Consider the following 24442-nt stretch of genomic DNA (forward strand, 5'->3'; position numbering starts at 1 on the left):
GAAGTTATTACACAGAAGGGATTGTGTGTTGTGTTACCGCAAGTTTAGAGTTCTGATGGATGTGGGGAAAAGACTTAGACTTAGACTTTTAAGTGTGAAAATGTGGTAGTATGGTTGTAATTATCGGGGTGATCCTACTTTGCGGTTTTTCGATTATCGCGGCCATGTCTGGTCTACTTTATCCACGATATTTGAGGGATTACTGTATTGTGTAAGTAATCACAAAAAGCAGTCATAAAATATTTTGTTTGAAGTTTTTTTTCTGCCTTTCAAACAGGTGTGATCTATACCACAGATGTGCTCGATCGCGAGACCAAAGACTCTTATTGGCTAACAGTGTATGCTAGTGACCATGGTGTGGTCCCTCAGTTTGCCACAATCGAAATATTCATCCAAGTGGAGGATGTAAATGACAATGCACCGCTGACATCTGAGCCGCTGTACCGACCATCAATACCGGAGAACTCGCCTCGGGAAGTTTCTGTGGTTCAGATCCAAGCTCAGGATCCTGATGCCACACCACACTCATCCAATGATGGACTCAACTATCGCATTATCAGCGGGAACCCTCAAAATTTCTTCACCATCAACCCTCAAACTGGTCAGTAAATCTTGTGTTTACCTTTGCCTAAATTACTTTGTAGAAGTAACATTTGACAAAAAAAAGTGATTTTCCGATTACAGAGACACCTCGCTACTTCACACTTCGGTTATCGCTGCTTCACTACATCGCAGATTTTGGGGGGGGGGAATTTTATTTTGTTTATTCATTCATTCATCTTCCATACCATACCGCCCATCCTCGAAAGGGTGGTGGGGGTTGCTGGAGCCTAACCCAGCTGTCTTTGGGCGAAAGGCAGACTACACCCAAGACTGGTCGCCAGTCAGTCGTAGGGCACACAGAGAGACAAACGACCATCTGCACTGCGTGCGGGAATCGAGCCCACGTCTGCCCTCAACGAAGTCAGGCGAGTGAACCTCTCTGCCTTCTCGCAGGCATAGGGATACGTCATCGCTTTCACCAACTATGATTGGCCAGTGATAGAGTGGACTAGCCAGAGCTACCAAACTATCTGGAGCGAGCTGCACAAGCAAATATATTGTTGTGTTGATTTAAAGCCATTTTCAAGACGGACTATGCCAGAAATACGACAGGACAGGCTCATCTTTCAGCATTAGCTTCAATGGCGATAGAAAAAAGGAAGAACGGAAGGAGGATGGATATTGTGTACAGTTAAGAAGGATTTTTGGTGAGTAAAATATGGCTATATTCCTAAATAATATTTCAATTGTATGAAATTCCCGGGGAAAGTCGTCCTCCAGGCCCGGTTCTGATATCTGAAAATCTCCAGTGTTTGTAATCAATAAATGCTGCTAGGAAGTGGATTTTATCCCATTTTAGTGCAATTTTTGCCGGTTCGCCACGGACGTCCATCGGTGTCTTTTCCTGCGGAAATCACCCCCCTGGCCCGGTTGTAATGTCTGAAAAGCTCCAGTATTTGTATTTAATCAATAAATGCTGCTAGGAAGTGGATTTTACCCAATTTTAGTGCAATTTTTGCCGTTTCGCGTATGGACATACCGACGTTCATCGCTGTCTTTTTCCCGGGGAAGTGATACTGCGGGCCCGGTTCTGATGTCTAAAAAGCTCCAGTATTTGTATTTAATCAATAAATGTTGTTTTCGGCTGGATTTTACCCCATTTTTGGGCAATGTTTGCCGGTACGCCATTGACGTTCATCGCTGTCTTTTCCCGGGAAAATCACCACCCTGGCCCGGTTGTAATGTCTGAAAAGCTCCAGTATTTGTATTTAATCATTAAATGCTGCTAGGAAGTGGATTTTACCCAATTTTTGTGCATTGATTTAGTGATTATTTTTTGTGTCGCAGCTGTAGCTGCAGTAGAGGTTTTGTAGCCATGTAAATAGTTTTTGCTGAAGGCGTCACTAGGAAATGCACAGACCACCACTGACTAAAAGCTACCTGTAATTCAGACATTGGTTCGATGATTGTATCCCATTTGGGGAATCAAAGTTTGATTTTTTTATTTTTATTTTCTGCTTCAGGCCTGCTCACAACAACCTCGAGGAAACTAGACCGTGAACAACAAACTGAACATGTCTTAGAGGTGAGTGAACATTTTAGTGTGCAAAGAGCAGACAGCTGGACACAACTGTTATGTGAAATGGCAGCTTTTAAAGCTCAGTTTTAGTGGTGTAATGTGTTGGGCCTTAAAAGTAGAATGTTGTTTTTCAAAAACAACGGCAACTGTAAACAACACACAATCCCTGCGATCTATATATAAGGTTGGGTAGCTCGGAAGATGTCATCTAATTTTCTGAACCGCTTTATCCTCATTAGGGTCGCAGGGGTGCTGATTCCAATCCAGAATCAGGGGATGAGTGAATAACCTACTTGGTTGATTTGGTGAAGTCCTCACCCCGTAAATGTGCTGGCTTAATAGCCAATTGCAACAGGAGTTTCTTGGGGTGGTTAGACATAATTTATGTAGCATCTAATTACCTTATCCATTCTCTGTACAGATTATCCTCACTAGGGTCACGACTGTGCCTTTAAATGTGCAATACATTTGCTACAAGAAATACATTGTTAATCTGGAAAGAAAAACAAATGCAGAAATTCCAAAAAGCACTAAAGAGCACCGTGTCACTTATTATTTAAAAATCACTGAAGATATGTTCTTTCACTTTAAATCCAACAGTTGTATTCCTAGTAAACAAACAAAACAAAAATAAATAAATACATATACAAATACTTCAATATCTCATCTCATTTTCTGAACCGCTTTATCCTCATTAGAGTTGCATGGGGTGCTGGAGCCTATCCCAGCTGACTCCAGGCCAGAGGCGGGGACACCCTAAATCGGTGGACAGCCGATCGCAGGGCACGAGGAGACGGACAACCATGCACACTCACACCCATACCAAGGGGCACTTTAGAGTGTCCCATCAGCCTACCATGCTTGTTTATGGTCTCCCTGGACGTAAGCCAAATGTACTCCAGGGAAACCACCTACAGTGGGGCAAATAAGTATTTAGTCAACAACCAATTGTGCAAGTTCTCCTACTTGAAAAGATTAAAGAGGCCTGTAATTGTCAACATGGGTAAACCTCAACCATGAGAGACATAATGCGGAAAAAAACAGAAAATCACATTGTTTGATTTTTAAAGAATGTATTTTCAAATTAGAGTGGAAAATAAATATTTGGTCACCTACAAAGAAGCAAGATTTCTCGCTGTCAGAGGTCTAACTTCTTCTAAAGAGGTCTAACGAGGTCTCCACTCGTTACCTGTATTAATAGCATCTGTTTTCATTATCGGTATAAAAGACACCTGTCCACAACCTCTGTCTCTCACACTCCAAACTCCACTATGGCCAAGACCAAAGAGCTGTCGAAGGACACCAGAGGCAAAATTGTACACCTGCACCAGGCTGGGAAGACTGAATTTGCAATAGGTAAAACGCTTGGTGTAAAGAAATCAACTGTAGGAGCAATTATTAGAAAATGGAAGACATACAAGACCACTGATAATCTCCCTCGATCTGGGGTTCCATGCAAGGTCCCACCCGGTGGCGTCAACATGATAACAAGAACGGTGAGCAAAACCCCCAGAACCACACGGGGGGATCTAGTGAATGACCTACAGAGACCTGGGACCACAGTAACAAAGGCTACTATCAGTAACACAATCCACCTTCAGGGACTCAAATCCTGGACTGCCAGATGTGTCCCCCTGCTGAAGCCAATACACATCCAGGCCCGTCTGCGGTTTGCTAGAGAGCATTTGGATGATCCAGAAGAGGACTGGGAGAATGTGTTATGGTCAGATAAAACCAAAATAGAACTTTTTGGTAGAAACACAGGCTCTCGTGTTTGGAGGATAAAGAATACTGGATTGCATCCGAAGAACACCATACCCACTGTGACGCATTGGGGTGGAAACATCATGCTTTGGGGCTGTTTTTCTGCAAAGAGACCAGGACGACTGATCTGTGTAAAGGAAAGAATGAATGGGGGCATGTATCGAGAGATTTTGAGTGAATATCTCCTTCCATCAGCAAGGACATTGAAGATGAGACGTAGCTGGGTCTTGCAGCATGACAATGATCCCAAACACACAGCCAGGGCAACAAAGGAGTGGCTTTGTAAGAAGCATTTCAAGGTCCTGGAGTGGCCTAGCCAGCCTCCAGATCTCAACCCCATAGAAAATCTGTAGAGGGAGTTGAAAGTCTGTCTTGCCCAATGACAGCCCCAAAACATCACTGCTCTAGAGGAGATCTGCATGGAGGAATGGGCCAAAATACCAGCAAGTGTGTGAAAAGCTTGTGAAGAGTTACAGAAAATGTTTGGCCTCCGTTATTGCCAACAAGAGGTACATAACAAAGTATTGAGACTTTGGGTATTGACCAAATACTTATTTTCCACCATGATTTGCAAACAAATTATTTCAAAATCAAACAATGTGATTTTCTGTTTTTTTTCCACATTAAGTCTTTCATGGTTGAGTTTTACTCATGTTGACAATTACAAGCTTCTCTAATCTTTTCAAGTAATTTAACTTGCACAATTGGTGGTTGACTAAATACTTATTTGCCCCACTGTATATACCTTGTGGAAGACTTCCTGTGTGTGGTTCCAGTTTTATCTAGCTGTACAATGTCTTTTTCTGTGTTTGTATCTGTTCTTGCTACTGCAACCAAGATGGCGCCGCTCAAGTGGCAGCCGGTGGCAGTAGTTCCATACTCTCTTACTCGTTTCTTTGTATTTACAGCTTTTCTGTTTTTTTTTAAATTAAATTTTAAAATTTCCTTTTTACTTTACTTTGTACTTTATACCTTTTACTTTATTGTTTTCATAACTTTACGACTCGACTCCACCCATCGCGTGTGTGAGGCAGTCATTGTTCTAGTAGCTTAGTTTCTTTATGCTAGTGCTTGACATTTTTTGGAACCATTCAGGCTAGGGAGGCTACCGGTCCTGATGATCAGCTCCAGACTACTGAGGGACTGCGTGGATCAGCTTGAAAGAGTGATTCTGCATATTTTCAACCTCAGCCTTAGTCTGCAGAAGGTCCTAACCTTGTGTGGGTTTACTCTGTGTGGTTCCAGCTTCATCTAGGTCTACATTGTCTTTTCCTGTGTCTGTGCTTTCTACTGCTACAAACTGAATTCCCCAAATACGGGATGAATAAAGTTTCATCTAATCTAATATATCATAAACGCTTGATTTCAGTTATTGCTGCTAAAGGTGGCACAACCCGTTATTAGGTTCAGGGGGCAATAACTTTTTCACATAAGACCAGACAAGCTTGTAATTTTTTCTGCTTTGGTAAATAAAATAATCCTATAGAAATGGCATTTTCTATTTTGCTGGGCAGTCTCTGTGTCAAACTAAAATTGGTTTGGTGATCTGAAACCTTTGTGTGTGATAAATATGCAAAAAACATAAATCGTACGTATATATTTTAAAGGTAGGACATCTCATATGCCTTAGGGTGTGGTGCACAAATGAAACATGTAGAATCGTCTTGGGCTCTCTTGTGATGCCCCTTCCAGAAAGTGTTTCGATGTCCATATCAGGCTTTCACACTCCTCTGTCTGGTCCAGGCTATCCTTACCTTGGCTTTTGTTACTGGAGACAACTCATGTTGGCAAAAACAACACATCACTGCAATATTCCCCGTACAGACATGTTTTCCACAGAAGCCAAATACCTCCTCTAACTGTCTGAATTCATTTTTTTACTATTTTGTTAAAATAGTAAAATTATACACTTCCACAGAAGATTCTAATGACAGTGGTCAGTACAGTGGTCGTCAGTACCTATCCTTCAAAGAATGGCATAGAAAAAACACAAGTGATTACATTCACAACAACAAAGAATTTGTGAACATTACACTCAGAAGGTTCAGCTGGGCATACTCCATAAGCCTTTCTGATTCCGACTGGAGCTGATGTTGGCACAGCGATTGTTACGGTGACAATTGACTGTGTTGGAGCTACTCCTGCTGGATAGTGATACCGATTTTGGAACAACTACTTCCACAGAGACAGCTAGAAATCTAGTGCCATCATCACCCCAGTAAAATAAAACCCTTTTTGGGTCTGATGATTTGCATTCAATAAAAATACATGATTAATTTCATAATCTCTTGCTTTGCGTAACCAAATGATTACTGCAATAGGTGTTTGCTATCCGAGCCAGAAGCTTTTAAGGAAAATGTTAATTTAGTTGAGTTTTATATTATTATGAGAATGCCAATGTATTCATTTTAATTACAAATAATAGCAGTAAAAGTTTCATTCAACACAACTTTAATGATGTACAGTCATACCTCTTCTTACGAAATTAATTGGTTCGAGAACTTTTTTCGTAACTTGAAAATTTCGTAAGTAGAGGTGAACTTTATATGTAAATTCTCAAATTTGTTCCCCGGTCCTCACACAACTATTAACTAAACCCTTTAAAATTGGTCATTGTGTCCCAATTTTGTATAAAAGATGTGAGGGAAAACACAAACATGAGAGAAAATTATAAGTAAATGATTTATTAATGTCTTAAAATGAATATAATGGCCAAAAATAAAATAGTTTGCTCCGCGGCTGTTATATTGGGAGACGTAATACTCGTGTTTGTCCACCAGATGGCGGCAAGAGCCCATTCTACCAGGGCCGAAAGCCGTCCACTTTGTAGTACTATATACATTTTAGACTCTTACGGGTGCCCTATGTGTGTGAAAATATGTGCTACATTACATTTGTACAGGTTTTAATCGCTTAATAAGGGGAATTGCAATCATTAATAAGGGGAGCATTTAGACGTGGTGGTCAGGTATTTAAGAGAGAATCTTGAAACATGGATAGTGGTTGTCATGAGACAGCCAATTGAATTGAAAGCGGCATATTGTCATTAATATGAGATAGAATGAGTGCGACGAAAGAGCCCAGTAGAGGGAAGCCATGTTCTAAAGTGAGAATCAATGCATCCGAGACAATATTTTCAAAATAAAATAACGGATAAGGAAATGCATTTACTTTTTGGGGAATTTCGTAACTTGGATCTTTTTCGTATCTCGAGTCACTCTTTTGTATATAAAATTTTTCGTAACCTGAAAATTCCGTATCTAAGTAGAGGTATGGCTGTAGTTTTCATTCATTCATTTTCTGAGCTGCTTTATCCTCAGAAGGGGCGTGGAGGGTGCTGGAACCTATGCTAACTGACTTTGGGCCGGAGGCGGGGGACACCCTGAATTCGTGGCCAGCCGATCGCAGTGCACGAGGAGAGTGACAAGCTTTCATACTCACTCTCATACCTAGGGGCAATTTAGAGTGTCGAACCCACCTACAATGCTGTGTTTGGAATGTGGGAGGAAACCGGAGTACCTGGAGAAAACCCACACAGTCCTGCGGAGAACCTGCAATTTCCACATTGGAGGACCGACCTTGATGTAGTTTTATTTTAATAATTATGCGTGTGTTCAAAATGTCATGCAAATGAAGACTGTGGAGAGTATTTATGTCTACAATTCAAATGCTAAAATCATTTTTACAACACACATAACTTTCTTCCTTTATTTTATTTGTTAGGTTTCAGTTTAATTTTAATAAGGTTTCTAAAGACACAATTAGGTAGGTGGAATAGCATCCGATCAACATCATTAGCTTTTAGCTTTTCATTTGGTTCAAATGTCCCAAATTTTTCAGCAGCAAACTTGTCAGTAATGTCAAAGATCTTGAATGGAATGAAATCAAATTGTGGTAGACTTTGTAATGTAAACCAATCTCGTATTGTTTTCTAAATAATTGATATTGTATAGTTTCTAAATTGGTGATTTAAACCTGTGCATTAAGTGCTGTATCTGCAGGCAGTATGCTTACCTTAAAAGGTACAACCGGTCCTTTTTTTAATAAAGCTCTCCATTACAGAACTTGACCTTGTGGTCAGTAATGAATGATGTGTAATAAGAGCCAGGAACCATCAAAGTGTCACGTTAATATGATTTGCAGGGATACAGAATACCAATGTGTATTTATGATACCCTTATGTAGCTGCAAATGAACTTATCCAGAACAAAAAATAAAAGGTCAATAGAACATGTTTGCACTTAATTTGAGCAAATAAAGTCCAACTCTGCAGCCTAAAATGTGTGCACCCAAGAAATGCAGATGGAGTGTGACTCAAAACTTAGATTCTAATATGGCTTCAATGACTGTCTCGTGAGGAGGCAGATGTCAGCCTTACTACAAGTTTTTCCAAATATAATGGTTAGCACGTCGGCCTCACAGCTCTGGGATCCTGGGTTCAAATCCAGATTGTTCCACCTGTATGGAGTTTGCATGTTCTCCCCTTGCCTGCGTGGATTTTCTACGGGTACTCCAGTTTCCTCCACCATTCCAAAAACATGCATAGCAGGCCGATTGGACACTCTAAATTGCCCCCAAGTATGACTGTAGGCGTGAATGTTTGTCCGTCTCCTCATGCTCTGCGATCGGCTGACCACTGATTCAGGGTGTCCCCCGCTTCCGGCCTGAAACCAGCTGGGATATGCTCCAGCACCCCCATGACCCTAATGAGGATAAATCGGTTCAGAAAATGAATGAATGACTTAATGAATAAATGCATTAGCCACACTTCCAAGGAGTTCAACCTCAAATGCTAATTCAAAGGCATTCATAATTCTTTCTTGCTCTTTTAGGTATTGGTGTCAGATGGTGGACTCAGTCCGAGGCAGAGTGCAGTGTGGGTGATGGTCCAGGTCCTAGATGAAAATGACAATAAGCCAACATTTCCACAGAAGGTCTACCAGGTCAAACTACCAGAGAGGGAGCGGAGAAAGAAGGGAGAGCCTATTTATCGGGTCTTTGCCTATGACCGTGATGATGGACCCAACAGTGATCTTTCTTACAGCATCGTTGATGGCAATGATGATGGAAAATTTTTCATCGATCCCAAAACGGCATTAGTGTCATCTCGCAAGGCCTTTCCCGCTGGCAGCTATGATATTCTGACAGTATGTAGTAGTAAAAATTCAATTTAATAATAACAATTCAATTGTGAACATAAGCAATTTAAACCAATTGTGTGTCAGTAACACTCTTTTAAGATGCATACTCCTTTTAGCATCCATTTTGATTACTTCTTTCCTTAGATTAAGGCAACAGACAATGGCCGTCCTCAGAAGTCCTCCACAACTCGCCTCCACATTGAGTGGATCCGTCGTCCTTCTCCAACAGCTCTCTCTCCTCTGTTTGATGAGCCTTTCTACAATTTTACTGTTATGGAGAATGACAAAGTCACTGAAATTGTTGGTGTGGTATCCATGCAGCGAAGTTCAGCCCCTGTATGGTTTGATATCACAGGTATTCTTTTACTATTCTTGTTCTTGCCTATCAGTTGAGTGTTATTTGAATGGCTTGTTAACGTCAATATACTATCCTTTCAATATCAGTGCAGCTCAGATACTGTTGACTCTCTCTTTGATCCGTTTTGCACTGCTCATCTCAGTCACTATGGCAACAGCAATTCTAGATATATGCTGCCGGTTCTGTCGGAAAATAATTAATCCATCAGTCTGCAAGGAGTACACGAGTATCATATATAGTATCTAAACTAAAATTAGGCAATCAATTATGTTATTATTACTCAATTATATTTTTTAATTCACTATATGCTGATATATTGTGTCTGTGCCAAATTGATTGATATAAACAGTAGTATGTTAATCAAATTTCAACATTCTCAGCTATAGTTTTATAGTCCAATATTGAGAACAAATATGCCTTTTAATACGTCAAAGTTGATTCCTCTTGGGAGGCTTAAAGAGATTGTCTCATATGAATTGCACTAAACTGAACTTTCCTGCATTATTTCCAGTACTTACTGGTGTAGTAAGAGTGATTTGATCCAATTATTAGTAGTCTTTACTGTAATTGTATTATTTCCAACTACTAATTTCAACATTAGGAGGGGGAAAAAGTTCTTTTTTTTTACTGAGCATTGGAAGTAAAAACACTTGTGCTACTTAGTAGTACTTTGGCTGTGACCAATGTTCCCTCTAATTTTTCGTTGGTCTGAGCAGAAAGTCAACCTCCCTGAGCGCACTGAGTACCAGTGTGAGCGACATCATTGGTACTCGGATGATTCGCCTAAAGACGTTTCGCCGACGGACGTTTGACAGACGGGCAGGTCGCCGAATGGACGTTCCGCCGAACGTTCATTCGCCCGAACGGAGGTTTCGCCGAAACGGGATTCGCGCGCTCGCCCCGCCCCCGGATCGTGTGTGTACAAGTTTTTCAACCTCGGCCCGCGGGCCATATACGGCCCGTTAGGATTTTTAATCCGGCCCGCCGCCGGTGTTGTCCAAATTATAGTAAAAATCAATGTTAGTCTACCATCAATGGCAGCCCGGGAATAAGCACTCTTGGGCGGGCAGATGTAGCAGAACCGAGCCGTAAAATGACAGCAATCCAAATCCATCCTAAAACAGCATTTAATGATTAAATACAAATACTGGAGCTCTTTGGACATTAGAACCGAGCCCAGGGAAGTGAATTCCTCGGTAAAATGTCGTGATGATATCGCGATGGAGGCAAAAAAAAACGTCTATATACGTCCATTCGCCAAACGGCTCAAAATGCTCTCAAATTCGGTCAAATCCAGCCGAAAACAGCGTTTAATGATTAAATACAAATACTGGAGCTCTTTGGACATTCGAACCGAGCCCAGGGAAGTGAATTCCTCGGTAAAATGTCGCGATGATGTCGCGATGGAGGCAAAAAAATGTCCATATACGTCCATTCGCCAAACGGCTCAAAATGCTCTCAAATTCGGTCAAATCCAGCTGAAAACAACGTTTAATGATTAAATACAAATACTAGTATTTGTATTTAATCATTAAACGCTGTTTGAACAAACGTTCATTCGGAGACCTGTCCGTCTGTCAAACGTCCGCCGGCGAAACGTCTTTAGGCGAATCATCCGGTCACGACATCATCATTGCCCGCTATGGGCACACCAGTATCACACCTGCCACAAGCAGGTGCATGTCAATGTTCCCTCTAATTTTTCATGTAAAACATGCTGTAAAACACGAAAAACATAAGTGGACAGAGCTACCGCCACTGGCTGCCGCTTAAACGGCGCCATCATGAAGAAAGGGGTAAAAAAAATAATAATAAAAAAAATAAATAAATACAATTTAAAAAAATGAAAAAAAAATTTAAAAAAATCCGCGCGTCTTTCTATGTCACTGACCATGTCTTGCTATATTTCCCAGGAGACATTTTTCCCTATTATGTTTGACAGGAAGATAATTTATTTTAGTCAGTATCAGACTTGTTCGATATTACAGAATTGCATCCCAAATTTAGATTTTTTATGTTTTTATTCATGTAATTTAAAGATGACAATATATGACTTGACAATAATTATAATTTGTGTTACTATATCTCAATATTTCAAGGACATTTTTGATGACAATAATGCTGAGAAAATCCTGAGGTTTTTTTTCTGCTTTGGTTTTACAACATTTTTGTTGCATGAAATCTTTAACCCATTATTGTTTTACAGTTAAACAGCATTGCAAATAGCACAAATATCACTGTGGCTAAACTAATATTCATAGGTTGAATTGGAACAAAAATTTGCCAAATTGTAATTATTCCCGGAAGTCAAATTCAACATAACAGATAATAGAAATGATAGAATGTTGTCGCAAAGTATTCAAAAATAAATAAATGATCATGACTCACACATATCCAGTAAGTATTAAAATTGTTCCCCCCCAAAAATCATGAATGTAACATTGCTATCCGCTTTCTTATAGGATGATGCCATTACAAGAGCCTATGCCTAACCGAAAAAAAAAACAAAACTGAATGTTCACGTATTGTTGTTGGTTTTATCATGGAATTCAAATGTGAAAAAACAAAAAAAACATGAGATTGTACCATAGAAGTTAAAACTACACCTTAATACGGTCTATGTGACTCAAAAAAATGACAAAAAGGCACAGTCCTGGCACAGAGGCATTTTGATTTCATTCAAATATGATCTACCGAATGGGAAATATCTTACATTTACAACGTCTCGACTCTGCAAGCAAACCTGGCAATTGAAAACCTAATAGTTTATCATCTGGAATTAAAACCAGGATTTTTAATGTTGCACTTTTGATGATGCTCCCTGGGGCAATACCGCTGGCTAATGCCTTTGTTTTGGTTTGCATGTAAATGTGATTTAGGTGCAGCTAGGCGGCATGCTAAGATCTAATGCCGGTATATTTTACTGCAGTTTACCTCAACAAAAAACCCAACTCATTGGCCACACCTCATTCGTCTCTCCATCATAGTCGTCTTGAGGAAAATATTTGAATTAAAACAACATAATAGATGCCTCACCGGCATCCCCACTTAATTTTATCCATTCATTTTCTATACCGCTTATCCTCGCAAAGGTCGCGGGTGGTGCTGCAGCATATCCAAGCTGAGTATGGGCACCAGGCAGGAGACACCCTTAATTAGTGGCCAGCCAATCGTAGGGCACCGACCTTGGATCAAACCCACGACCCCAGAACTGTGAGGCTGACGCGTTAACCACTCGCCCTCCACTTCATTTTATGTGTTGGGTGTGGTCGGACTGAAAAACGTAAAGGCTTATATCGGCAATGTCCATTTGATCCAATTTCCGTCACAATGCATATGAACCACCCCCTGAACACCCCCCACCAAATAACTATTGAATTTCTTGGTTTAAAAAAATTAAAATAAAATAAAATGCTGGCCGCCACAGTAATAAAACTAAGCAAAGCGTGAATGTGAAACAGCAAAATGGGATTAAAGCTGTTTTGGTGCTTTTTGGTTTGTTTTACAAAGAAAAGGACAAGGGGTTGAGGCTCAATGAAGTCCCAACTATTCAATTTAGTAAAGTACCCTGCCGTGATATGGGGCCTTTAAGTTGGCTACTGATTTTTAAGCAAAATAGCTTTTTACCTTGCAAGCAACAGCCATGCTTAAAAGGAACACCACAAACTATGTTTGGACATTTCACAGTATTTTTCTTACACCTAAAAAAGTGTTTCTCATATGCACGGCATCTCTGAAACAATCATCACGTGTTCGGTCGAAGATTTTTGTACCTCCCTTCTATATACAGTGGTACCTCTACATACGAGCTTAATTCGTTCCGGGACTGAGCTCGTATGTCGATATTCTCGTAACTCGAACGACCGTTTCCCATTGAAATGAACTAAAAACAAATTAATTTGTTCCAACCCTCTGAAAAAACACCGAAAACAGGATATTGGATTGGAAAAATTGTTTTATTTCTTCTAATTCGCCATCTATTAACAAAGTAACACATAACTAGTTGTTTAATAGTAATAAAATGTGTTTAATAGAACTAAAATTAGACGGATTTCGCGGAGGGTAGAGAGAGCGGGACAGAGAGGGGGGGGACTTTCCACGGCAACGCACTCGTAACAGAACAAACAAATTTAAATTAACTTGGATTAATATATACAGACACTCAAAATTACGTTTAATGTAACTATACAAAACTGAATTCTAATTTTATTTTACATTTTTTTACCTTCTCCTGGCCGCGTTAGCTGTTTGGCACGGCTCCACCCTCATGTTCGCTATCGATGGGCTGTTTGCTGTTGTATTCCTTTCAAAATATTCCGAAAATGATGCACACAAATGTCCTCACAATAGGATAACGCACGACCACTTGCCAACAAGAAGTAGTCTTGAATTAGCGATCGCTCCGCTAACGGGAGCTAACAGGCTAAGGGGGGAAACACTGAAAAAATGCAACGCTCCGCTCAGTGCTCGCAGAGACGTTACAAAAAGGTAGTTGCGATCCGAAATATTACACGAGGAGTTGTGGGGGAGAGAGCCAGTGTCCCTGATGTTCTTATGAGCAGCCAACGAGAAGTAATATACTATACTGCTCGTATTAGCGATCGCTCCAGCATTCGCGCTGAGTGACAGAAAAAAACACTGAAGAAAAAAAACGCTCCGCCCAGTGCTCGTAGATATTCTTGCATAAAACGCAAAACGTTCCCGTCGTTGCTCGCTCAGGGGTGAGGTTGGGGAGCAGCCATCCTAGTGAGGTCGGGGCGCTGCCGTCTACATTTTTTTCGCCAGATGCGAGTAGCCTTGATTTTGAAATAAAACAAAATTCCACCTTGATGTTTTTTCTTTTTATTTCTTGTTTGAAAGTTACAACTATTGGAGTAATATGAACCATCGAAAGAATTGAGATATTTTGACACTAGAAGCAATATGGCTACCACAACATCTTAAACTTCTGGTAAGAAAATTGTAATTTCTCTAATTAGAAAGCATCAGGTTCTCATCAAGATAGACTTGTTTCTTTTTTCAAATTGAAAAATTTGATATTTTGCATTTAGATAGACAGGTATATTAACTTCCTTATGATATGGACCCTAATAATGTGCTTTTGATTCATACAGTATCTCAGAAATACCACTTGTGATGATTTTTCTCAAGATTTTCCCTTCATAGTAACACATTTGTACATTTGTAAAATGGCAATGAGGGGTGGGGCTTATACGCGAGAAATTGCAAAATTCAAAAATTTTAAGACAACTTTCGTGGTGCAGCTTATACGAGCGGGCGGCTTATATGCGAGTAAATACGGTAGTTTATATTTTCAGTAGAGTTGAGAACATATAATTTTTAAAAAGCATTATTTTCCTAATTGTGAATCTTGGGTGGTTGGAATTTAGAAGAAGTTACTATCTGCTATCCTTCTCGTCATGCTGTCTTTTCATCCTCTTCCTTTTCTCTTTGTGTCTCACTTGTTGTTTCCTCTTTTCCTTCAATGCGTCATGCCTGAAAGGTCCCAGGTCTTTCCTTGAGATGTTTATTATCCTACAGAGCAATTGCTTCCGGAACTGTTCCTCAGAAGGTATCTGACTTCCACTTCCTATTTTTTTTACACTCAACTTTCTACTTGGTCTCTTTTTATTTCTTCGTTATTTGTTTTACCCCTTCACTTTCATCAAGAAAGACAGGGTTGTTTAAGTAAGCGCACCTGAATGTCAGTGGCTGTTTGAACATGATAGAAATGGTGAGTTCGAGATCTGTGTCTGCATCTGTAACCAGGGATGATGCCCTCGGAGGTAAACATTTTTTAAATCGACCAGTGCCCATTATGGTATGAATGCAAGTAGAATTTGGATATAATTTGAATATGACGTAATGATGGATAGGGATATGGTGGCTGTGTTTAGTGTAGTGGCCATATTAACCCCCCCCCCCCTTTTTTAAATTTAGTTTAAATTTTTCGAACATGAAAAAGGTCAATTGTAAATATGTTATACATGTCAGATTGACTGGAAACCAGTCTAAGGTCCCTTCACCTTTCGCCAGGAGTCACCTGGGATAGGCTCAACGTGAGCCTGGCAATGTTGAGCAGTGTTGAAAATTTGTGAATGAATGTTTACCTTTATACATGTATAGAATATAACAGCTCATTTATTTTGCTTTGGTTGTACTTTTGCTTCACTACCAGCAATCGATTAAAAAATATATGGACATTCAAAAAGGGTGCACAAGAAGGTAAAGGATAACTACATTTAAACTAAGACTGTCTGTATGTACTTCTAAAAAAGAGCGACAAACAACAGTGACCCCAACGTTTTTGTCCGAGGTAAAACAATCAATGTAAGAATTTAAATACCGTATTTTCACACCTATAAAACGCACCGTGTGATAGGGCGCATTCTCATTTGCGGGTATATTTTCTGTTTTTTTGTCAATACATAGGACGCTTCGTTTGAATAGGCGCTAGCATGACCCTAGGCTAGCGTATACTATGCTAGCCGCTAGCGTACCTCTGTTATGCTAGCCGCTAGTGTATATTATGCTAGCTGCTAGCATATGTTATGCTAGCTGCTAGCATATGTTAAGCTAGCCGCTAGCGTGTTTTTTCAAAGACAGCATGAGCAAAACTAAGTTTGATAATGCTTTATTGAGGTAAAAGGGACACTGATATAAAGAGTTGGGCATTTAACATGCTAGGCTCCACTGTCAGTCTTGTGTATTCTGGGAACTTCATTCCAGCTTTGGCGAAAGCTTGAACAACAGTGCTGGCCGACACTTGAGCCCAGTCATCCACAATCCATTGTAACTCGCGACATGCATCACTCCCAAGCTTTGATTCTCCTCGCTGTTATACCGGCATCGACAATTCATTCCAAATCGTCACGTAACTCGTTCAACGCTGCCCGCCCTAACTAATATGTTGGCCAAACGTTAGCAATTCGTTAGCAATCCGTTAGCAAAGCTGTCAAATTGTGTTCGAATCATGGCTTCGCATCCAAGCGTTCACATCCGCTTTCTGTTGTCATTCACGTCAGGCATTTCCTCTGTATAGCTCTAATATGCTGTTTCTTTGAGTATTGAGAGTGGTTTTGAGGGTTAAAAGCGCTGCAAGCACACGAAAATCAAATGCCTTGCCCCTCCCCTGGGATGTTTTGAAGGATTTTACCATAATGCTTTGAATGCGCGGGGAGGCTATTTTTAGGGTGAACATAGACTTTTATGTGCCCTAGAGGTGTGAAAATACGGTACCTAGGAATCACTCTTGACTCTCAACTTGTCCTCAAACAACATATAAAAAAACCCACTCTGAATAGAATTAAATTCAATTTGTCCAATTTTCGGTTCATTAGAAACAATCTAATGTCTGAGTTGGCAAAATTTTGACACAATGATCATATCACACATGACTTACTGCCTAACAAGTTTATCATTGGCCTACAAGACAACATCAAAACCAATTGAAACCATTTATTTTATAAGCAAGCTTTGAAAGTATTGGACAGAAAACAAAAAAAAACACCACCACTGTCAGATACTGTCATACCTTGAGATGCAAGCTTAATGCGTTTCGGGATTGAGCTAGTATGTCAATTTACTCGTATCTCAAATCAACATTTTCCATAGAAATGAACTAAATACAAGTTCATTCGTTCCCACCCTCTGTAAAAAACACCAAAAAACAGGATATTACAAAGGAAAAACATTCCTCGTATGTAGGGGCACTCGTATGTCAAGGTATTACTGTATTAAAAAAATAATAATAATAACACAAACGCCTGAACTGGGCTAAAACTGTTAGATATGCAGATGCCACCTTAGTTTACAAAATCTTCCATCATAAAGCTCCTCCTCCACTGCAAGATTTTGTACAAAATAAAAAATCCAACACATCGACAAGGGCTGACTCTAGATGTGACTGTGTAGTTCCCTTAAAAAAGAGTGCATTCAGCCAAACCACCTTCTCTGTCCATGCCTCACATGTTCTACCCGGGCTTGCTTGGGTTTTCTCCAGGTTCTTCTAATTATGTACAGTGCATACCCAGCAATCACATTTAAAAATATGATATCATGGCACCTAAAAATAATCAGCCACCTCACTATCATATCTAACCGATAAAGCTGATACTCCATGCTACAATGAAGAAACATTTTTTTCTTTTTCTCCCAAGCTCATTTAAGTCACCCAAGTATAATTTGCTTTTAATTTGTTGGAAATACAAACCGAGCCACCTTGTGGTGTAGAGGTTCACTCGCCTGACTTCGGTGCGGGCCGGCGCGGGCTCAATTCCCGCTGGTGGCGCTATGATTAGGAGTGTGGATGGTCGTTTGTCTCTGTGTGCCCTATGATTGACTGGCGACCAGTCTAGGGTGTAGTCTGCCTTTCGCCCAAAGACAGTTGGATTAGGCTCCAGCAACCCCCGAAACCCTTTCGAGGATGGGCGGTATGGAAGATGAATGATTTAATGAAATACAAACCCCAAGTAATATATATGCATGTGTTCTAAGTGACTTATTCAAGCGCTGGAAAAAATATTTAATAGAAGTGAATGCTTTTTATTGTCATTATACGAGTATAATGAGATTTAAAGCTTCACCACGAAGTGCACAAATACAACAACAAACAAACAGACAAATGAATCATCAATAAATAAAAATTAAATAATCAATAAATAAGTAATAAATAAATAAGTAGTCCAAGTGAGATATGTACAGCAGAGCGTCCTTGTTCCGTCCAGGATGAGTTTTCTGGTTTTGTAGACGTTCAGCGCAAAGTTGATGAGTGGGCAGCACTCGCTCAGTCTAAGGACTCAACAACAAACAAACAGATAGTTAATCAATATATAAATAAATAATCAATAAATAAGTAATAGATAAATAAGTACTCTACATAATAAATAAGTAGTAATCAACATCGATAAATAGTCACATGAATAAATGGTCACATAAATACATGAGTAGGTACACAGTGACTAAACTGGTGAGCAGTAAGTCTTGATTAGGTCATCCTTGGTGCAGAACTCGAGTTGAGTATCTTGGAAAGAAGCTGTCCTTGAGTCTGTTTGTCTTGAATGTTATGGCCCTGTAGCGCATGCAAGAGGGCAGCAGGCGGAAGTGGTGGAAGCCGGGATGTGTACAGACGCTCCCCTACTTACGAACGAGTTAGGTTCCGAGCGATTGTTCATAAGTTGAATTTGTTTGTAAGTTGATTCAGTGCTATATTTTGTATTATAATTTATGTTTAAGGCCTATATAAGTATATTGAAGGTTGATATAAGTGCATTTGTATGTTTAAGGCTTGTATAAGTAACACGCATTGGTTTGTACTGAAAAAAACATTTAATAAAATGGAGAGAATATGTACAGTACTGTATATAGAGAGAGAGATTTATGTATTAGAAACTGGCCGAAAGAAGTGATCTAACGACGATTGCACAGTTTTCTTCTTTTTTTCATCATAAATGATGTGGTAGCACTGTATGGCATCATTCAATTGATTTGCAAACTTTGTGCAACGTTCAATATTTGGGTCCTGCTGCTCGATCTTTCTGTTTATAAATGGTACTGACGGTCGAACGATTCAAGTTGTACATATATGTGCAACGCTCACCACTCTAACGCGCATCAAGCTTCGTTATTATTGCCACTCGTTTCAAATGAAATGCCTTGCCTCTTCCTTGCAACTCCCTCAATAGAAGCATTTCGCTTTTTACCAACCATATTCAATAATGGATGCATGAGATATTTAATGATACAAATGAAAAAGGTTCTTTGCACACGAGATACATTCACGCACTTCCGCATTGCAACGAAGAAGAAGGTAGATTGGGTGAGCTGAGCTCTCACAGCGCCAGGCGTCGGTATTAGCGGCGGAAAGAAGTACTACTCTGAAAAGGCGCGGAATACAAAATTGGACTTACGAACATTTTTCGACTTAAACGCAATTTGAAGACATGTTCGTATGTACCGTTGTTCGTAAGTTGAATATTCGTAAGTAGGGGAGCGTCTATTGTCTTTTATGATGCTCTCTGCCCTTCCTAGGCACGGGGGTTCGTAGATGCTCGACAGGGTAGGTAGGGGGCAGTTCATAATCTTGGGCTGTGTTGATCACCCTCTACAGTCTTTTCCTGTCGGCTCAGTGGAGCTTGAGTGCCACACAGACACAGCGTAGGTCAGCATGCTTTCAATGGCTGACCGGTAGAAGGTCATCAGCAGGTTGGCCTCTCTGGAGTGGCCAATGTTCCGTCGGAAGTCCAGGATGAGTTTTGGAGACGTTCAACCCCAAGTTGTCGAAAGCGCACCACTCGCTGAGTCTAAGGACCTCATCTCTTTAGGCTGTGTCATTCTCCTCTGTGGTCATCCTCACTGTTACGATCTGGGAGGGAGGACCCCAAAGCAGGCGAGGGTGCGAGTCTGGTTCCTTCAAATCTTTATTAGGATCGTCTGCGTGGCGGGCGAGCACAAGAGGGGATAGCGGTGGCGGGTCTTTAGCCGTAGCAGGAAGGTCGGTAGCTGTGGAGTCCGTGTGGAGGGTACAGGGTCGAAGGCGAAGCCGTTGTCCGTGGTCCATGATCCGTGGTTGTGGGGCAGAGCGTGGTCGGAATCCCGGGAGCAAACAAGAGGTCGTATATCAATAAGGCAGGCAAGGAGAAAACGTGAGAGGGTACCTAACCGTGAACTGTTAAGACGATCCAGCGGCATGGTCATGTTCCTGGTGGCTTTAAATACTTCTTGCTGGCTAATGACTCACACCAGGCAGCACTCAAGTCATTAGGGGCTGGTCCTGTGATAGGGTGACAGGCGCGACCAGCCACCAGTCTAGTCTGGGGCCTGACACCCACCACCTTTGTATCGTCCGCAAATTTCCCAATGATCTTCTCAGGGTGCGTGGGTCTGCAGTCGTCCGTGTAGAGCAAGTAGAGTAGTGGACTCAACATAGCCTTGGCTCGAGCCATTGCTGAGCATTTACTTTGCATTTAGAAAATGTAAGAACTGTTGAAAAGTATGGTCTCCCTGGACGCCGTGAACCAAATACAATCCAGGGAAACCATGTACATGTTTCCTTCTTAAAATTAACCTTGATGTGTTCAGTATTTCCTGTGGTGGGAAGTTAGAAGTGCAATGAAAAAGAACCGAGATTGCAATTTCTTCCAAGTGTATTCAATTCCAGAGTTACAGAAAAACAACACAGGATCCCGGCTGATATTACCTTGCTCTTGTCTCGTTCCAGGAAAATAACAGTACTTTCTTTCATCCGAGTTAAGATGTATGTATATATTCCAGAGGTGTGGCATCTCAAATGCCTTATGGTGTGGTGCACAAATGAAACACGTAGAATTGTCTTGGGCTGTCTTGTGATGCCCCTTCCAGAAAGTCTTTCGATGTCCATAGCAGGCTGTCACATTCCTCTGTCTGGTCCAGGTGACGCCATCATCACCTTGGCTTTCGGTGCTAAAGACAACTAATGTTTGCAAAAACAACACATCACTGCATTGTTCCCAGTACAGAGATGTTCTCCTCCGTATAGGCCCACGGACCTCGTGTGACTGTCCTTTTGTAATATGGAAGGACTTAGCTATTATAACTACTCTCACCATGAATTTGCACTTTATTAATTCCTTGTATTTTACTCAACTGATGACACATAAATATATGAATCATTCAATCCCTCTTTTGACTACAGGCTAACCCATGGGTCCGGAACATTTTTGACAGATAGCCACAAACAATTCATATTTTCAAATGTTATTCCTCTATAGCCATACTCATAATTTTAAAGTTAAAAATACATAAAAATGTGTGCAATTTTTAGTAATTTCTCCACTTTTTAAGTCGAAAAAGTCTCTGAATTATTTTGATATTATTGTTATGCTGCTGCTAATCAATGGGTATCAATGAGAGTATGCATCCAGAAGAGTCTAATGAAAAAATAATATGATTAACGCGGCACTAGAGTTACTGTCGGTGCCACAGTGCCGACGTCATGGTCATATTGGTACGTTCAGGGACTCAGCTCTTTCACCAGCGGTTTCCATATTTTACCTCACAGTTTAGCGGCGACCCATATGCACCAATCAAAAGAACCACATATGGCTCCCAAGCCAGAGGTTCCCTACACCTGCGCTAACCTGTGGTCAAGACCTCACTTATTGCTATAGTGAAACTTAATAAACATTTTAACTCCTTCTTTCGACCTTAGCTAGTCTAAGGTCGACCCAAAGTTAACCCCCAAAGTGTAAGACAAACATATACAAAAATTGTTGTTCTGTCTAATCACCCTCTTGCTACTGTCACAATGAAATTTCCCGAATACGGGATTAATAAAGTTATCCAATCCAATCCAATACAATACAACAAGCGTGATCTCAAACCAACTCAGATGGAGTCAAGTCAGCTTTGAATTTATTGTTATCGCACTCCTTACCTTAAACACACACTAACCTGAAAAGTGACAATTGCCACAATGGCCTTCCGATGTCACCAAATAATTCATGAAATTGACTGGAATTCATGACTTTATGCAAGAAACAAAATCAAAATTCTTTTCAGTACAGATTTTTATGTCATTTGTAAAAAAAATAAATCTGAGACGATCCAGACTTTTTTTTCTTCCCCTGTGAGATCAGTGACATATTTTTTAAATATTGTCTCACAAGCACTTTTCTTAATCCTCATTAGCATACAAGTGAAACAGCACTGAAAGAGGAAAAAAAGTAGATTTGAAGTGTGAAACATGATAAATTACAGCACTGCAGTTATAATAAACTTCCGTTTACTCTATTGACTTCATGTTAATCCATCATGACTGAAACCGTTAAATACTGAAGTATAAATCATTTTAATAATAAATAAATCATGAGCTCACAGCATTTCTTTTAAGACTGCATTGTGAGGCAAGGTGAAGACAGTGATCATAAACCCTTCAGCCTAGGAAAACGACTTTTAAGGGCTGGCAAACAGGCATTTTTGTATATAATTTGCTGTTGGCAGATGGGAGATTCTCCTGGCCTCATTGGGATGCTTGCCAAACCTTATTACACATAAAAGACCTCAAAGGGAATACTTGGTTTGGATGACAGAGGCAGCAATTTCTACTTTTCTGTGAGCACTGTAAAATGTAGATCCTTTTTTTTTCATTGTTCTCATTTTCTACTCCTGAACACTACTTTCCTTTATATTTTACTTTGTACTTTATACTTTTTACTTTAGTTTTTACGACTTTTACAGCTAGACTCCACCCAACACGTCGATAACGCAGAAGAGAAGGGAGTGCAGAGCTTGACAAAGGTGCCGAGTGATGAAGCGACGCTTCGGACCAAGCATTCAATCTTTTATTATGGGGAACGTGAGATCTCTCCCCAATAAGATGGAAGAGCTATTGGCACCTACCAGGCTGCAATGGAAGGATTGGGAATGTTGGATTATGTGCTTCAAATCCCCCACCGGCCTCTCTGTTACTTTTGATCAGGTGATTGGACACCTTAGGAAGATCAAGGCAAGGAAGGCTACCAGTCCTGATGGCCTCGACTCCAGACTACTGAGGGACTGTAGGGATCAACTTGGAAGAGTGTTTCTGCATATTTTCAACCTCAGTCTCAGTCTGCAGAAGGCCCCCACCTGATGGAAGACTTCCTGTGTGTGGTTCCAGTTTTATCAGGGTCTACAATGTCTTTTTCCGTGTCTGTCTTCTTGCTAGTGCAACAAAGTCAATTTCCCGAGTACGGGATGATTAAAGGTTAATCTGAGTATGCATGATTGCACTTTGTGTTGCACATCTGTGGTTAACAGCCATATCATTTGACCCAGAAAGGACCTTGTCTTTGCCAATGTTTTTTGTCCACTGTACCTATAGGCTGCAGGAGGAACCAGCCAGAGCTGCCAGATTATTGTTGTTCCCGAGCAGTTGTGCTATTTTAAAATAATCGAGGCAGGATAAAAATGCAGTGGGTTAATTCATAAAATTTGGGCTACTTTTGCCAGTTTGTTTTTTACGGAAGGAACCTTTTTGGCGGCCCGGCGGGCCAGAAAAGGAAATGAATTTACTTTTGGGGGGATTTCGTAACTTGGATCTTTTTCATATCTCGAGTCACTCATTTGCTTATAAAAAAATTGTAACCTATATATATATATATATATATATATATATATATATATATATATATATATATATAGCAGTGGCGGGCGGTGCATTTTCTGGTAGCGCCTTCAACGAATCAATCCAACCCTCAAAAACTATTTTATGGCTATAAAACCTCTACTGCAGCTACAGCTGCGACACAAATTAATGCACAAAAATGGGGTAAAATCCACTTCCTAGCAGCATTTCATGATTAAATACAAATACTGGAGCTTTTCAGACATTAAAACCAGGCCAGGGGGTGATTTCCCCGGGAAAAGACAGCGATGAACGTCAATGGCGTACGGGCAAACATTGCCCGAAAATGGGGTAAAATCCAGCCCAAAACAGCATTTATTGATTAAATACAAATACTGGAGCTTTTTAGACATCAGAACCGGGCCCGGAGTATCATTTCCCCGGTAAAAAGACAGCGATGAACGTCGATACGTCCATACGTGAAATGACAAAAAATGCACTAAAATTAGGTAAAATCCACTTCCTAGCATCATTTATTGATTGAATACAAATACTGGAGCTTTTGAGACATTACAACCAGGCCAGGGGGGTGATTTTTCCCGGGAAAAGACAGCTATGGACGTCAATGGTGAAACGCCAAAAATTTAACTGGGGTAAAATCCACTTCCTAGCAGCACTTTGTGATTAAATACAAATACTGGAGCTTAAATACAAACACTGGAGCTTTTCAGATATCAGAACTTGGCCCACAATTGAAATATTATTTAGGAATATAGCCATATTTGTAATTTTACTCACCAAAAATCCTTTTTACACAATATCCATCCTCCTTTCTTTCTTCCTTCTTTCCTATCGCCATCGAAGCTAATGATGAAAGTCGAGCCTGTCCTGTCATATTTCCGGCATAGTCCGTTTTGAAAATAGCATTAAATCAACACAACAATATACTATTTGCTTGTGGAGCTAAGTTAGCG

At 40.4% G+C, this 24442-nt stretch overlaps 1 protein-coding gene across 8 annotated transcripts in view; it reads left to right on the forward strand.

Annotated features, from left to right (window-relative positions):
• LOC144083872 (protocadherin Fat 3-like) overlaps positions 1-24442 on the forward strand; it is a 188839-nt gene that overhangs the window by 63370 nt on the left and 101027 nt on the right. For 4 of the 8 annotated variants that reach the window (XM_077612018.1, XM_077612019.1, XM_077612021.1 and 1 more), the window contains 5 exons: positions 278-601; positions 2067-2128; positions 8719-9033; positions 9172-9382; positions 14889-14957. In XM_077612018.1, the coding sequence (XP_077468144.1) occupies positions 278-601; positions 2067-2128; positions 8719-9033; positions 9172-9382; positions 14889-14957 (981 nt within the window). Of the gene's footprint in view, positions 1-277; positions 602-2066; positions 2129-8718; positions 9034-9171; positions 9383-14245; positions 14337-14888; positions 14958-22600; positions 22728-24442 lie in introns of those variants that run through there. The other 4 variants (XM_077612020.1, XM_077612022.1, XR_013303650.1 and 1 more) reach the window with 3 other exon arrangements.

Source organism: Stigmatopora argus, chromosome 10 (assembly GCF_051989625.1).
Source record: "Stigmatopora argus isolate UIUO_Sarg chromosome 10, RoL_Sarg_1.0, whole genome shotgun sequence".
Taxonomy (NCBI): Eukaryota; Metazoa; Chordata; class Actinopteri; order Syngnathiformes; family Syngnathidae; genus Stigmatopora; species Stigmatopora argus.